Raw genomic sequence first — 16,202 nt, 5'->3', positions numbered from 1 at the left:
TTTGGGGCGCTGGGGGCGCCGGGGGCTGCGGTCGGATTGTCCTGGGGTCCCCGCTGGCTAGCTGCGGTGTGCGCTTCTGTGGCCGGGGATAGGCGAATTGGGCACGCGGCCCTTCTTAGCTCCTTTGCTATCGGAGTAACCCGCACCTCTTTTGCAGTGGAAGAGTTGTAAATTTGCTTCTGCAAACCTTTTGGTACCTGGCCTTCCTCTACGGATTATACTCAGCTTACTGTTTAGAAAATGGGGCCCACGAGACGTCTGGTTACTATCAAAAGGAGCGGGGTCGACGGTCCCCACTTTCCCCTGAGCCTCAGCACCTGCTTGTTTGGAAGGTGAGCTTTGCGGGCGCGCGCGGACGTTTTAGCTTGAGAAAGGAAAATATCTTAGTCACAGTATATAGTCCAGAAACGCGCTCTAGGATTGGGCCCTGCCGTCACTTTTCCTTGGTGTCTCTCCGATTCGTTACTAAGTTGACATAGTTGTGTTTTGTTTGTTTTGTAAATATAAATTTGATGCTAGTTTGTATGTTTAAGTGGTTTTAAAAATCAAGCCAATTTAAAAAATCGGTTTGCTAATGTTGCGATAAAGAAAGATGTAGATGATCTTCATATGTCACTGGCTTCAGGCAGACGTCTGAAGACACTGTGCGCCCCCGGGTCCCTCCACAGTGGGCGTCACTGGCCACTGGGGACACAGAGAATGAAGGAAGGAAGCCATACACTTGCCTCGTGGCTCCTTGTGGCAATAGGAAAATGGGACAGAAAGTCTTCCTGCCTGGAATTTGAGAACGTTTCCTCTTATGTTGCTGTCCTGTTTGGTGGTGGTAATAACCCTGTCCCTGTATAACAGGTATAGTTGCTGACAGTGCCCCTATCAGCCTCTGACATGTGTCCCACTAGAGGCCTGAGAAGGGGGGTCACTTCCTGTGTGGTCTGGGCCCTGAATCCCATCCCGGCCTCACCCTGTCCTCCCAACCCCATCCCCTACCTTGCTCCTCCCGCCTAAGGCATTCCAAGCCTTTGTTCACCTTGGTACTTCTTACACACTTGGAAGTTTACGATGGGAAAGTTCTCCCCTTCCCCAAGCTTGTGTGATTTCCATCATTCAGGCATCAGGTGAAATGTCACCTCCGAGGAAGCCTTGCGTGAAAACTTGTATTTCCAACCCCACAGTTTCAGGGGTGAGTTGTGGGTTTGTCTCCCACTGGGCTGACCTCCCCAAAGGCAAAGACTGTCTTGTTACTCATGTGCACAGGGCCAGGGATGGTGTCTGGCATAGGGGGTGTGATCAATACCTAGCATTCTGGCAAGGGTCAGTAGAAACATGGGCTGGAGCCATGGATTTGCAATCTCTTGAGAGCAGTGGTTCTCACAGGAGGGTCATCTTTTCTTCCAGGAGTCATTTGAATTTCCGTGTCACAATATAGGAGGGGGGCATGCGCTGTCATTGCGGACGAGAGGTCAGGGTGGGCATCCTACCAGGCTCAGGGCAGCCCCCACAATACAGAAGCATCTGGCCCAAGATGCCAACAGTGCCAAAGCTCAGAAACACCCATCTACAGTCGTCCTCCTGCCAAACAAATTCTCAGTTGTAAGGGATAGTCTCTCCTTTGCTCAGATGTCCTGTTACCTTAAAATCAAATTATTTTACTGGGGTTAAGGAAGCTTTTCACTTTCCATAGATACCTTTCTCTTGAAAAGGAAAAATATAAACATTTCATCTCAAGTGGCAGTCCTTTTGCTTTTTATACAGTACTCCTTGCATATATTTTCATGCAAGATTTTATAATTTAGAAAATAATTCCTAAGTGTTTGGTCACATGACCTGGCTAGGAAGAGAGACTTAGACTCCAAAGGTTCGGATGGAGAACAGACAGGCCATTGCAGAGTTTGTTCAAATTTCTAAGATCACGGGCTAGAACAAGAACACTGAAGACTCCAGGAACCTACTAACAAACTCTTCTGATTATTAGTTTGTATAGGTTTAGGAATTGTCTCTTCCGCTACTTTGCCATGGTGTTAGCTTTCTGTGGAAAAACAAGTTGAATTTAGACTTTTGTGTGTGTTGCGTGCAAATTAGTATTTTTATTGTTTAGAGACTTGAATCCGTCAGTAAATTCAGTGTAGTTTTAAAACAACAATGAAAAGCTCACCCATAATGAACATTTACTATGTGCTAGGCAAATTAGTGACATGTACAACCATTTAATTGAACATCACATGATGTAGGTTCTAATGTAATCTCTTTATTGTATATGAAGAAACTGATGCACAGAAGTGCTAGCATCAAATAAGCACATTTGGGGATGATTAAACCTCTAAACATATTTAACATTACAAGCAAACGTTTTTGAAAAAGCACAGAGTATTAAAAATAGTCGTTTTCCAAAATTGATGTAAGTACTCCTTTATTTGTGTCTTTTAAGTATAGCTTTTCATATAAAAGGTAATTCAATTTGTATTCTAGTGTTTTCCCTTGTTTTCATGTACTCTCTGTTTTAAAGATCTAATAGTTACATGTTTAATACTTCCAAAAGTTCTTTGCAAAATGCAAGGTCATTTACGTTGCCCATTTTGTTTGTTACTCCTTTATGTCATATTTACAGATCAAACATTCTAGTCAAATTGTGTTTTATTTTGGGAAATTGAGGTAATGTTTTAAAAAGTTGCAACAACCAAAAAAACCTTCTTCTTTTGCATGAAGGGGTATTGAATGTGACATCCGTATCCAGCTTCCTGTTGTGTCCAAACAACATTGCAAAATTGAAATCAATGAGCAGGAGGTGAGTGGTTTTTTGGAAGATCTACTTTTAAAGCTTTTTAGTTCACTTTTAATCTGTTCATTAGTTGCATATTTTCCCCTTCTTTTCACTTGCAGGCAATATTACATAATTTCAGTTCCACAAATCCAACACAAGTAAATGGCTCTGTTATTGATGAGCCTGTACGGCTAAAACATGGAGATGTAATAACTATTATTGATCGTTCTTTCAGGTAGGTAAAAGCTGATTGGTCTAACAGTAAATGTCATCTTCTGATTAACCATAAACTAGTGTCATAGTCAACTGTCATTCTTCTTTAATGTTCATGGATGTCAAAGTATTTCAGATTTTCATTCTCAACACTAATCTTAATTTAAAAGGATATGGATCTAGGAAGATGACTAATTGGGACAAAATGTGACGGAATTCAAGGATTTGGGTGCAAATAATTATGCAGAGGGAGGTTGACCTTGTCCTAAAGGAGTTTGTTATTTTCTTCCAAGTGTTTTGAAACTGCATGAAATTTTTCTATTCTTTTTTATTTTAAAGCAAAATATACACAGAGAAAAAGGTACAAAACAAGATGGACAGGTCAATTTATCATGTGAACACCCTTTTGATCACCACCTATTATGGACTGATTTGTGCTCTCCCAAAATTCATATTTTGAATTCCTAACCCCTCGTACTTTAGGATGTAACTGTATTTGGAAAGAGGGCATTTAAAAAGGCAATGAAGGCTTTTTGAGGCCATTAGTATGGGCCCTAATCTGATGACTGGTGTCATGATAAGAGGAGATTAGGGAACATGTGAACAGAGGGAAGCCCATGAGAAGAGCGAGCGAGAAGGCAGCCATCTGCAAGTCAAGGAGAGAGGCGCAGAGAAATCCAATCCAGCTGACACCTCGTTCTTGGACTTCCAGCCTCCAGCACTGAGAAGGGCATGTCTGTCGTTCAAGGCATTCAGTCTGTGGGACTTTATTATGGTGGCCCTAGCAGACTAATACACCCTCAGCTCATGTAGAACATTTCCAGAAGCTTTTTTAAAATGCTGTTTTCTAATCACTACTTCATTCCCTCAGCAAGTAAACCACCGTTTTGGCTTTTAGGATATCGTAAACATCTCGAGTTTCACTACCTAAGCATGGATCTCTGAACACTATAGTTTTGTTTGTTCTTACAGAAGTCCTTAACAGTGATATAAGAATGTATACATTTGTGCCTGGCTTGTGCTTTTATGTGTGTGAGATTCATAGCATGTTGGACATCTCTGTAGTTAGTTTCTTCTCATGGCATAAGTATTTCACTGAAAAAAAATGTTTAATATATACAATAATATGCATAACTATACAGAATTCATTCATTCTTGATGGACGTTTGACTAATGTCAGTCTTTGAAATGTGTCAAGGTTTGCTTTATGAGCAGATATAGTTAATTATCTTACTAATCTGCCTTGCGTAAAATTGAAAACTGTGTATTCTACGGTGTCTTGTATATTATATATAATTATAATATATAATATTAATATATAATATATATTATATAGTATGTATATAATATATACTATATAATTTATAATATATATTATATATAATATATACTATATGTAATATATACTATATACTATATAATATATTATATATATATATACACACACACACATACACAGATACACACACTCCCATTAGATTCAAATCTTCTATAATCTTAGTAAATTTTCCCCTACTATTCTAAGAGATATGTTCAAATCACCTACTGGGGATTGTTTGATTTGTTTTTATCTCTATCAGTTTTTGCTTTGTGTATTTTGAGGCTGTACTATGGTGTACAAACTTAGAATGACGTCTTGTTGGTGCATGGAACTCTTTGTCATTTAGAGATGTCCTCTGTTTTTAGTAGTGCTTTCTTTTCTGCTTAACGTTTCCTTTGGATGATGAGTATGGCTAAACTAATTTCCTTTTGATTAGTGCTTGTGTAGTATAACTTTTTCCACCCCCTTAATTTTAACTTTTCATAATTGTTATGGTTTAAGTTGTCTCGGAACCTGTTGTCAGGTGAACTCTTGTGTTTAACTGGAATATCTTCTTGCTGGATTGATTCTTGTATAAAATGTCCTTTTTCTCTATGAATAACTTTTGTCTGAGATGATTTTATCTCATATTAGTACAGTACTCCAGTTCCCCTCTGCTTGCTGTTTGCGTGGTATATCTTTTCCCATGCTTTTATTTCAAAAGATTGTGTCTTTGAATCAAAATTGTGTCTCTTGTAGACAACATATTCGTTGGATCATTTAAAAATCCATTCCGCTAAATGGATCTCTGTTATTGTCTTCATTCGTATTAGCTGTTTTTTAATGCACCACTTAAATTCCCTGGTCATTTCTTTTACTGTGCTTCTTGGAAGTTTGCCTTCATTTTTAAAGAGTATTTTTATTGAATACAGACTTCTATGTAGGAAGTTTTCCTTTTTTCTTTTTTTTGTTTTTGTTTGTTTGTTTTTGAGACAGTCTTGCTCTGTCACCCAGGCTGGAGTGCAGTGGTGTGATCTTGGCTCACTGCAACCTCCGCCTTCCGGGTTCAAGTGATTCTTGTGCCTCAGCCTCCCAAGTAGCTGGGATTACAGGCACGCGCCACAACACCTGGCTAATTTTTGCAATTTTTAGTAGAGACGGCGTTTCACCATGATGGCCAGGCTGGTCTTGAACTCTTGGTCTCAAGTGATCCACCTGCTTCAGCCTCCCAAAGTGCTGAGATTACAGGCATGAGCCACTGCACCCGGCCTATAGGTAGGAAGCTTTTGATGTGTATTGGAGAGCTGAACTATTTTTCCAAAACAAGATATCCAAATTGAGATAAATTCAGATGATTAAAGACATCCAACAAAGATTAGAAAGTGAATCTTAGAAAGAGACTTGATTCCAAACTCTCTACCGTGAGAAACAGTTTCAGATATCTGACTGCTTCAGATCTTACTTAGGTTGCCTATAAATTCAAATCAGGTCATTTCACTTCGGCCAAAAAGTTTTCATTATGCATAATAAAGGATTGCTTCTATGACTTGATCACTGAGGTTTGCCAGGACAGTTATGTATCTTGCTAAATGTGATCTTCCTAAGATGTACCTATCTTGTTCAGATAAGAGTGAGTATGTGGGAAACTGAAGTGATCATAGTGTTCTAAAATATAGCTTTGTAGTTACCCTGTAGTGTAAGCGTAGCTTTTTATTTACCCTGAAGTATGTGACTTCACAACGTGAGAAAGATTCAGTTACCTACAGGCTTCCTGGCTGGCCTTCCAAGCCATCAGATGATTTCCACGGACTTAAACTGGAAGAAACTTGACTTTGCTCTCATGTGCATTAGCTTCCGTCATAGGAGGTGCTAGGGAATATTGTCAAATCATACCTGGGCTAGTTGTCAGTGATCAGAAGTTAATCTGGGTCCCCAGCCTCTGACAGTGGTGTTTCAAAACAAACTTGATGCAGCTAATCCTAGTTTTTAGTGTAAAAGCACTTTTCTAACTCTAAATTTATTTCTTTGTATAAGGTGATGTCTTGAACTAAACACAAAGTTTGTTCCTTGATCCTTGGACATTAAGTGGATATGGAGACTTCCGCCCCAGGGTATAAATTTTTAATCAGGATCTTTGTCGTTCTATAAACTGCAGGTATGAAAATGAAAGTCTTCATAATGGAAGGAAGTCAACTGAATTTCCAAGAAAAATACGTGAACAGGTGATAGAAAATATCCAAGTTTGGGCTGATTCTTTTTGATGATATGAAATCATTTATGTATGCTTTAATGATTTCTTACTTGAAATCAGTTACAAAGAGGGTGGTTACTGTTATAGTAGGAAAATGTAACTAAAGTATTAAAACAAGTTGAACTTAGACATATTAAAATAATCTAAAATGATATTTCCTCTTTATTGTTCAAAATCAGAGCACTAAGTTGGTCTTACACTTTTAGCCAAAAGTCTATTAGAGTATGTTACGAGATTTTTGCAAGCCCATGATTAGGATATCCCCAACACATAGAGCTAACATTTGGGAATTGCATTATCTGGTGGCTCATTTTGTCTCCCAGTCATTGTACTCATCCATCTTTATGTGTCTGAAATAATCATATTATGAAAATCATGAGTGCCAAAGATGCTTCTCTATTTTGATAGATAGACGACCCATGAAACAGGAAGAGGGATCCTGTGCTTTGTCTTGTGAGAGAATCCTATAGTTTGAGTGTATCAGTGTGGAACAGGTATTCTAATTGTACAGCTTATGAAAACATAATTGTCGACACGTGCTTCGAAATTTAGATAGTTTGAGTGTATCAGTGTGGAAGAGGTATTTTAGTTGTACAGCTTATTAAAACACAATTGTCGGCATGTGCTTGGAAATTTAGTGGGATTTAGGCTTAGGATAAGCCCTGAGAATTCATCTTTTTCCTACATTTTAGAGTGCTCCTAAAGCTGGTTTCAGATGAGCTCCTTGGAATATCTTGGCTTAGGAGAGTTATCTTAGGTGCACCTGAAATTAGCAGTAGGTACTCTTGAATTTCACCATTTTTGCCTTTTTTTTTTTTCCCTGAGACGGAGTCTCGCTTTGTCACCCAGGCTGGAGTGCAGTGGTGCGATCTTGGCTCACTGCAACCTCTGCCTCCCGGGTTCAAGCAATTCTCCTGCCTCAGCCTCCCGAGTAGCTGGGACTACAGGTGCATACCACCATGCCTGGCTAATTTTTGTATTTTTAGTAGAGACAGGGTTTCACCATATTGGCCAGGCTGGTCTCAAACTCCTGACCTCGTGATCTGCCCACCTGGGCCTCCCAAACTGCTGGGATTACAGGCTTGAGCCACCATGCCCAGCCCATTTCTGCCACTTAAGTACTGCTTCTTCCCTAGAGGAACAGCCTTAATGTTGAATCTGGTGGTCATCAGTTCCTGTGCTGGAAGCCAGTTTCTGAGGCATCCCACACTGTAGCCACCAGGCAACTTGCTAGTCTATGGGAGTAAATAAACCAAAAAGCCAGTTGAACTGTGGGTTAGATATGTGCCACTCAGCAGTCTAGGAACTGTTTGTTCTGTTACTGGTCTGTGATACAGTAAGTACTGAAATGGAGTATGTAGTAAATATGACAGCAATTCAACAGCAATTTTGTGGCTATTGAATATAATCATACAACAAAAGTGAGATTATATACTTTACATATTCATAATTTTATTAGTAGTTCATTTATATTGTTTAGTCATAAGATTCTTGTTCCACTTCAGATTGGAAATAACCATCCCTCATAGATAGTTTTAGAAGCAAGGTGTTATGTATCAAGAAACTTAAAATTGATTAAGGAAGTTAGATTCTTTGCCTTTGGTAATATTTTTTAGATATTTTCTTAATAATTCAGATGATAAGCTTTTCTTCCTTTGGGACATCAGACTTTTATAAAAGTTATATATGTATGTTATTCTTTAGTTCTTCCACCCTTTCGGAAACAATTCCATAAGAAGGAAAGTTAGGGTGCTGTCTCTGGGGAGCCAGGTGGGGGCGCTGCGCTTCCTCCCAGGCTGTGAGGTTGCAGAACCTGTGAATGTACCATGTGTGCCTGTGCCATGAATTTACTTAGGGTGATTCTAGGCTCTCAGATCCACCCTAAGTATCCACCAGCCAAGAGGGCACACATGCCAAGTGGAGCCTCAGTTCATCCACAGGTCCTATGGCCCATTTCTGAGAAAACTGATGACGCAGTCAGTAGTTCTGAGCTCATGGGGGGTTACAGATCTTCAGTATAGGTGATATTTAATATTGACTTTGGTTCTTCCACAATAGGATGTTAGGAAATAACTTTAAAGGAAGTTATAAAAATGCACCGAGGTTTGATTTTAGTAATTTCAAGCCTCGAGTTTGTTTCCTATTAATCACTCACTATTTTTTAACAAGTCAGCTAAGAAGTACTTTTATTCTGACCACTAGCTCCCAACTGACTTGAGCTCATTTCTCAAACAGTCTTTAAAAGTCGTATAGGAGTGGTTTGGTAAAGAAAACAATTTTTTATTGTTTTTATTTTTATTTTTTGAGACAGAGTCTCGCTTTATTGCCTAGGCTAGAGTGCAGTGGTGCAATCTCTGCTCACTGCAACCTCTGCCTCCTGGGTTCCAGCAATTCTCCTGCCTCGGCCACCTGAGCAGCTGGGACTACAGGCACCTGCCACCACATCCAGCTAATTTTTGTATTTTCAGTAGAGATGAGGTTTCATCATGTTGGCCAGGCTGTTCTCAAACTCCTGACCTCAAGTGATCTGCCCACCTTGGCCTCCCAAAGTGCTGGGATTACAGGCATGAGCCATTGAGCCCAGCCAGAAAACAATCAAGAATATTTTCACTGTTGTGACCGTCATCATTTAGAAAGGCCTGCAAATAACTGTTCTTATTTTCCCAACTTACAGGAGCCAGCACGTCGTGTCTCAAGATCTAGTTTCTCTTCTGACCCTGGTGAGTAGTGGTTGGGTTTTGTTCCAGAATCCTGAAAGATCAGGTCTTTGCAAAGCATATTGGCAAAGAAGGGGCAACAAGAATGCAAGTGCTAAATGTCTAGCCTGTCAGAAATGGAGGAGGTGTCATTTAACATGTCAACAACAGACAGATGCCTAACTTTCCCTTGGTGACTGATGGTGTGCTATGCTTAGGACAGACTCTAGATATGAGAAAATTGCCTGTTCAGCTGTCAACTCAGTTCTCAATAGTTAGCATGTGATATTTCTTACTGGTTATTGGAGCTGATATGATTTATATATTTGTATCATAATACTAGTATCATAAGACTTGCAAGTTTTAGGCATTAAATAATTTGTAGGCCAAGTAAAAGCTAGCTTATAAGACAACCTGAAACAATTAAAATATTGAATTCCACAAATGTTAATCATTGAGAAAATGTTGAACTTCTGTTTCTTATTTCATAATTCATTGCCAAGATGAGAAAGCTCAAGATTCCAAGGCCTATTCAAAAATCACTGAAGGAAAAGTTTCAGGAAGTCCTCAGGTACATATCAAGAATGTCAAAGAAGACAGTACCGCAGATGACTCAAAAGACAGTGTTGCTCAGGGAACACCTAATGTTCATTCCTCAGAACATGCTGGACGTAATAGCAGAAATACAGCTGATCCCATTTCTGGGGGTTTTAAAGAAATTTCCAGGGTTAAATTAGTGAGCCATTATGGCGAATTGAAGTCTGTTCCCACTACACAATGTCTTGACAATAGCAAAAAAAATGAATCTCCCTTTAGGAAGCTTTATGAGTCAATGAAGAAGGAGTTGGATGTAAAATCACAAAAAGAAAATGTTCTACAGTATCGTAGAAAATCTGGATTACAAACTGATTACGCAACAGAAAGAGAAAGTGCTGATGGTTTACCGGGGGAGACCCAACTGTTGGTCTCGTGTAAGTCAAGACTGAAATCTGGTGGAAGCAGCCACGCTATGGCAGAGCCTGCATCACCTGAACAAGAGCTTGACCAGAACAAGGGGAAAGGAAGAGATGTGGAGTCTGTTCAGACTCCCAGCAAGGCTGTGGGCGCCAGCTTTCCTTTCTATGAGCCGGCTAAAATGAAGACCCCTGTACAATATTCACAGCAACAAAATTCTCCACAAAAACATAAGAACAAAGACCTGTATACTGCTGGTAGAAGAGAATCTGTGAATCTGGGTAAAAGTGAAGGCTTCAAGGCTAGTGATAAAACTCTTACTCCCAGGAAGCTTTCAACTAGAAATCAAACACCAGCTAAAGTTGAAGATGCAGCTGACTCTGCCACTAAGCCAGAAAATCTCTCTTCCAAAACCAGAGGAAGTATTCCTACAGATGTGGAAGTTCTGCCTACAGAAACCGAAATTCACAATGAGCCATTTTTAACTCTGTGGCTCACTCAAGTTGAAAGGAAGATCCAAAAGGATACCCTCAACAAGCCTGAGAAATTGGGCACTACAGCTGGACAGATGTGCTCTGAGTTACCTGGTCTTAGTTCAGTTGATATCAACAACTTTGGTGATTCCATTAGTAAGTTTATTTAATTGTAAATTTATTTTTTTTAAAAGATGAACACCTTCTATGTAGCTGTGAGACCTTCATTCATTCAATAGTGATTAGCTTTGTGGAAGAGAATGTAAGCACATGAGGCATAGGGATAAGACAGACATGCACGCTGTTTTCGCTGATAGATGAATACTGAAGGCCTAGGTAATTATAACAAAGAATGACAGAGGAGATGGAGGTTGTCAGGGAAGCATGAAGCAGGGGTTATTGAAGGAGATAGGGTGGCCCCAAAAATATTTGATTCTCCTCCATCTATCACAAAATAGAAAAGAGAATAATCATAATTGCTTTTCACATGGAGTTTTATTCTGAACTGCAATCAACTGTATCATATGAGTTTGGTCATGTGGAATAAATCACTGGAAATCATTGAACATAGTGGTAGTTCTCAGGTGTTGATACTGTTTTCAGAGTGTCCTACAAACAATTTGCTGTAAACACTGGACTGTACCCATGAGTCTATATGCCAGGCAAATTTCCATGTGCTTGGCACACATGAACACTTGATCCTTGGTGCAGTAGCAGTGCCCGTGGCTAGGTTGTCTTTTTAGATCTATGTCACACATGAGGAAACGCACAACCCAAGGCCACCCAGGAAGTGGCAGAGATAGGACCTTTATAGCAGGTGTAGTAGCTCCTTGGGAGCTTCCTACACTCCTAGGGATTGGCTATTAGAAGAAAAGTTGTCCGGGCTACAGATGCAGTATTCGTACTCCAGGCTTTGTTTCTGCAGGTGGCCCATAGCGGTGGGGCATGAGGCTATCGATAAAATAAGGTTTGTAACATCAGTCTCAGTGTTCCACCAAGCCTCCTAGTGGGGAAGCATCACTTAGGCAAAGGATTTACATTAACTGGTGGCTCAGGAAAATGTGTGGCCGGGACTGGGCTCCTGTGAGTTGATTCAGAACCATCTGGAGGAGTTTTTACAGCTCATGCATTCTGGTCGCTGGGTGGCTCAGGATGAGGCCCAAGTGCATGTCTTTAGAGAGTTCTCTCTGGCTGCTGTCCCCCTACTCCAAGGTGAAAGCTGCTGCTGCGGACTCCTCCTTTCTATGTCCACACATAATGTTTCAACGTTTTAAAGAAAGCCTCTGTACTGTCCAGTGGGAACTTGACGTCTTAGTGGCCACTCCCGCAATCCTTTAGGAACTCCTAGTAGCTTAGCTTCACCAGGATTACAAGAATAGAGGCGTGCTGTAGGTAATGTGTTCGATGACTTTTCACTTGGTTCGTCTTTAATGCTAACATGAAATAAATCACTAATATTGGTATGTTTTTTCGTCACTCTTTCCACGTTTGTATTCGTTACTTTAGATGAGAGTGAGGGAATACCTTTGAAAAGAAGGCGTGTGTCCTTTGGTGGGCACCTAAGACCTGAATTATTTGATGAAAACTTGCCTCCTAATACACCTCTCAAAAGGGGAGAAGCCCCAACCAAAAGAAAGTCTCTGGTAGCGCACACTCCACCTGTCCTGAAGAAAATCATCAAGGTGAGTTGAACAAACAGCATTCCCATTCACGTCCAGTGGCTAACACACTGGGTACCTATTCCTTTCCAAATACTGACACAAGTAGAATTATGATGAAGACCTTTATTTATTGTTTAAAGAAACAAGTTTTTAAAAAGACGAAAGGAAAGCTCATTGATGTGGGCGCCAGCAAAGGAGCCCCTGGGTCCCTGACTGTGGTGCTGATGCGACCGAGTCGGGGGAGTCCTTGATGTTGTCCTTTTCGTGCAGAAGTTCCCAGACACCCACGCTTACAGCACTGCGTAATCACCTGCAGGCACCGTCAGAACAGCCAATTACAAAGATTCTGGATACATTACCACGTCGACCCATAAGGATTTTTTATTTTCTTTTAGAGTTACAAGGCTATAGTTAGGGCATTTACCTGGTGTAAAGGAAAATCAATGACACGTCTACCTTTTACACCTTCAGCTCTTTAGAACATTTGCTTACCTGTTCCTTTGCTGTGCTGTCCTTCCTGGGTTTTACACCCCTGGGAAGTCATGGCCCTATAGCTCATAACCTTCGTAATAGGGCCTGGGCGGTCTTCCTTTTCTTCTCTTCCCAACAGGAATGGAAAGTGATGTCTGGCTCCCTTTCCATTTTACACTGGATCCCAGGGGCAAGCGGTCCTCCTTCCATGTGGACTGCCGGGGGCTGGGTGCCCACGGCTGTTATTTACTGGGACTGAGATCAGACCCTGCTTGTCTTTCACTGATCAGGATGTTCCTTCCACCTTTCTACCTGAAATGACCTCACTTCAGACTTGGCTTGCTTCTCTTTCCTTTTCCTTAAATGACTGAGACAGTCTCACCTCTACCATAGTCTTCAAAGACAGTGGCTTAAGCATTTGATGCTTCAAGATTTAAACAGCTGAAATTCTTAACTGAGTAGGTTTTTATCAGTCATTCCAGAGATGTTACATCCTTGTTAAGGCTTCTTGTAAACAATTTTGTCTTGTCAGGAACAGCCTCAACCATCAGGAAAACAAGAGTCAACTTCAGAAATCCATGTGGAAGTGAAGGCAAAAAGCTTGGTTATAAGCCCTCCAGCTCCTAGTCCTAGGAGAACTCCAGTTGCCAGTGATCAACGTCGTACGTCCTGCAAAGCAGCCCCTGCTTCCAGCAGCAAATCTGAGACAGAGGTTCCCAGGAGAGGTGGGAGAAAGAGTGGCAACCTGCCTTCAAAGAGAGTGTCTATCAGCCGAAGTCAACATGATATTTTACAGATGATATGTTCCAAAAGAAGAAGTGGTGCTTCGGAAGCCAATCTGATTGGTTAGTCTGACATTAGAATACATATATTAAGGTGAATTTTTTCATGAATGCTAGTTTTTGAAAAGTTCCATCATCTTTTCCTTTTGACAGTTGCAAAATCGTGGGCAGATGTAGTAAAACTTGGTGCAAAACAAACACAAACTAAAGTCATAAAACATGGTCCTCAAAGGTCAATGAACAAAAGGCGAAGAAGACCTGCTACTCCAAAGGTAGGGGCCTCACTGAATGGCTGCTTTACACATACCGGTGTCATCGAAGCTTGCATTCAGTGTAGATTTATGCTTTAATGTCCTGTTTACCTCCTTCCTGTTTTCTACAGAAGCCTGTGGGCGAAGTTCACAGTCAATTTAGTACAGGCCATGCAAACTCTCCTTGTACCATAATAATAGGGAAAGCTCATACTGAAAAAGTACATGTACCTGCTCGACCCTACAGAATGCTCAACAACTTCGTTTCCAACCAAAAAATGGACTTTAAGGAAGATCTTTCAGGTAAAAACATAGCCTTAGATCTTATAAATCTTTTGACTCTACTGTTTTTTACTGTGTTAATGTTCGTTTTGCTAACTTTGTTTATCTGCTGTGAAAGAGATTATAAAATAAACGACTCAATCACCCTTCTGGGGTCTTAGTGTTCAGGGAAGATAAAGCTGGTTTGGCTTTCAAGGACAAGTCTCTACTAATTTTTGGGATCACATGTCCTGTATGAAATAGGTGTGGAAATATCAAATGCATGTCTTTACCCTGGAGAGCAGCGTATACATAGAAAGCTGGAAGGTGCTTTACAGTGAAGAGAGTTAACTTGTTATCTGCAGCTACACTAATAGTTTATCCCAGGTGTGGACCAGTTGTTTTTGAGCAATATTTTGCTTCTTCAGGATTTACTTTCTAGGTAGCTTAATTTTCTTTAAAGAAAGCCCTATGAGAAGATTCCCGTAAACAATTGATTGTTGAAGAAATGTTTCCACTCAATTCCCACTCTCAGTAAATTGTGGCCTGACTTGCGTAATTTAAAGTGGGGATGGCCGGCGCAGTGGCTCACGCCTGTAATCCCAACACTTCGGGAGGCTGAGGCCTCCTATCATTCCAAATGGAATGATAATGATATTAGATTTTCAAAAATATATATTATTACTTGACAGTACTAAAAATGGGCAGCTCTTTGTCATTTTCTAAAATGTGGGTACGTGTTATTTGTACTTAAAATGTAGAACTGAGCACTCAAGACTTTGAGAAGCATGAAGGCATTTGGCCTCTAGATCCTAGCAGGGAGGCCTATGGGTCTCAGGAGCCCATCACCAGCCTCTGTGCTCCAGAGCTCACGTGTGGGGTCTAGTTAGGAGGACCACAGAGGTCAGCTAACTTCATTTGTTTCCCTTCCAAGAAAAGCAAAGCAAAGAGCATAACAGATCTTCTCTTTGCTCTCTTTTTTACAAAATGAGTACATTATTAATGGAATCACCCTCTTTATGAGGCCTGTGTATCAGGAATTCAAGGGAGGAATCTACTGTTATTTCCCACCATTTGCATGTTACATGTGAAGGCTGGGATGGTTGTTTGCACGTTACATGTGAAGGCTGGGATGGTTGTTTGCACGTTACATGTGAAGGCTGGGATGGTTGTTTGCACGTTACATGTGGGCTGGGATGGTTGTTTGCACGTTACATGTGAAGGCTGGGATGGTTGTTTGCACGTTACATGTGAAGGCTGGGATGGTTGTTTGCACGTTACATGTGAAGGCTGGGATGGTTGTTTGCATGTTACATGTGAAGGCTGGGATGGTTGTTTGCACGTTAGCGATATGTCAATCACTTTTCAAATCTTTTCATTTAACAGGAATAGCTGAAATGTTCAAGACCCCAGTGAAGGAGCAACCACAGTTAACAAGCACGTGTCACGTCGCTGTTTCAAATTCAGAGAATTTGCTTGGAAAACAGTTTCAGGGAACTAATTCAGGAGAAGAACCTCTGCTCCCCACCTCAGAGAGTTTTGGTTGGTTTCCTTGTTTCCTAACACTGTGATGTTTTGGGATAGGAACATACAGTATTTTTTTTTTACAAGCAGTATGATATTACTTCTCTAAAACAAATGTTCCTGGCACAAAATACCATTTCCATCTCCTCTGTTCTAATTGAAAGGGAGATTTCAATCAGCAGTTGAACTAACATTGGCATTCATTGACTTACATAGAAAGAAAGACTCCGTTAATGTGTGTAAATGACCTGTGTACACTTTTGGTTTCTTTATTGTAAGTAACCAGGGTGACGTAGCAAAAAAATACAATGATGTCTCACCATATTTACATATAAATTACTCAAATTCAAAATTACTGCCAATTACAAAACAGAAAGATAACAGTTTGTATACTGTGCAATTATTCCTGCTAACCTTTTAGGTGGGAGCAGGCCCGGGGTAAGTGTGAGATGGGAGATGAGAATCTGTCTAATCTCTCATTTGGCACTGGTCACCGTGTTCCTGTCATAGAGGGAACAGCTTGCTCCCCTGAAGATGTTTGTGGTAGGTAAATATTTCCTGTGTAATATGGACCCTAACCACATAAAGATAATCCATGTTATTTTAT

The 16,202-nt window shown here is 40.6% G+C and overlaps 1 protein-coding gene across 6 annotated transcripts in view; it reads left to right on the top strand.

Annotated features, from left to right (window-relative positions):
• The window catches only part of MKI67 (marker of proliferation Ki-67), a 28,108-nt gene that overhangs the window by 536 nt on the left and 11,370 nt on the right, over nucleotides 1-16,202 (top strand). Inside the window, exons 2-12 of one of the 6 annotated variants that reach the window (XM_054503963.2) lie at nucleotides 158-332; nucleotides 2,704-2,782; nucleotides 2,878-2,993; nucleotides 6,427-6,493; nucleotides 9,197-9,242; nucleotides 9,722-10,801; nucleotides 12,152-12,327; nucleotides 13,310-13,622; nucleotides 13,713-13,831; nucleotides 13,942-14,113; nucleotides 15,458-15,613. In XM_054503963.2, the coding sequence (XP_054359938.1) occupies nucleotides 241-332; nucleotides 2,704-2,782; nucleotides 2,878-2,993; nucleotides 6,427-6,493; nucleotides 9,197-9,242; nucleotides 9,722-10,801; nucleotides 12,152-12,327; nucleotides 13,310-13,622; nucleotides 13,713-13,831; nucleotides 13,942-14,113; nucleotides 15,458-15,613 (2,416 nt within the window). In that variant the 5' untranslated portion in view covers nucleotides 158-240. Of the gene's footprint in view, nucleotides 1-157; nucleotides 333-2,703; nucleotides 2,783-2,877; nucleotides 2,994-6,426; nucleotides 6,494-9,196; nucleotides 9,243-9,721; nucleotides 10,802-12,151; nucleotides 12,328-13,309; nucleotides 13,623-13,712; nucleotides 13,832-13,941; nucleotides 14,114-15,457; nucleotides 15,614-16,202 lie in introns of those variants that run through there. The other 5 variants (XM_054503965.2, XM_063670398.1, XM_063670399.1 and 2 more) reach the window with 5 other exon arrangements.

This window comes from Pongo pygmaeus, chromosome 8 (assembly GCF_028885625.2).
Source record: "Pongo pygmaeus isolate AG05252 chromosome 8, NHGRI_mPonPyg2-v2.0_pri, whole genome shotgun sequence".
Classification (NCBI taxonomy): Eukaryota; Metazoa; Chordata; class Mammalia; order Primates; family Hominidae; genus Pongo; species Pongo pygmaeus.
This window is presented reverse-complemented; position numbering and strand designations above follow the sequence as displayed.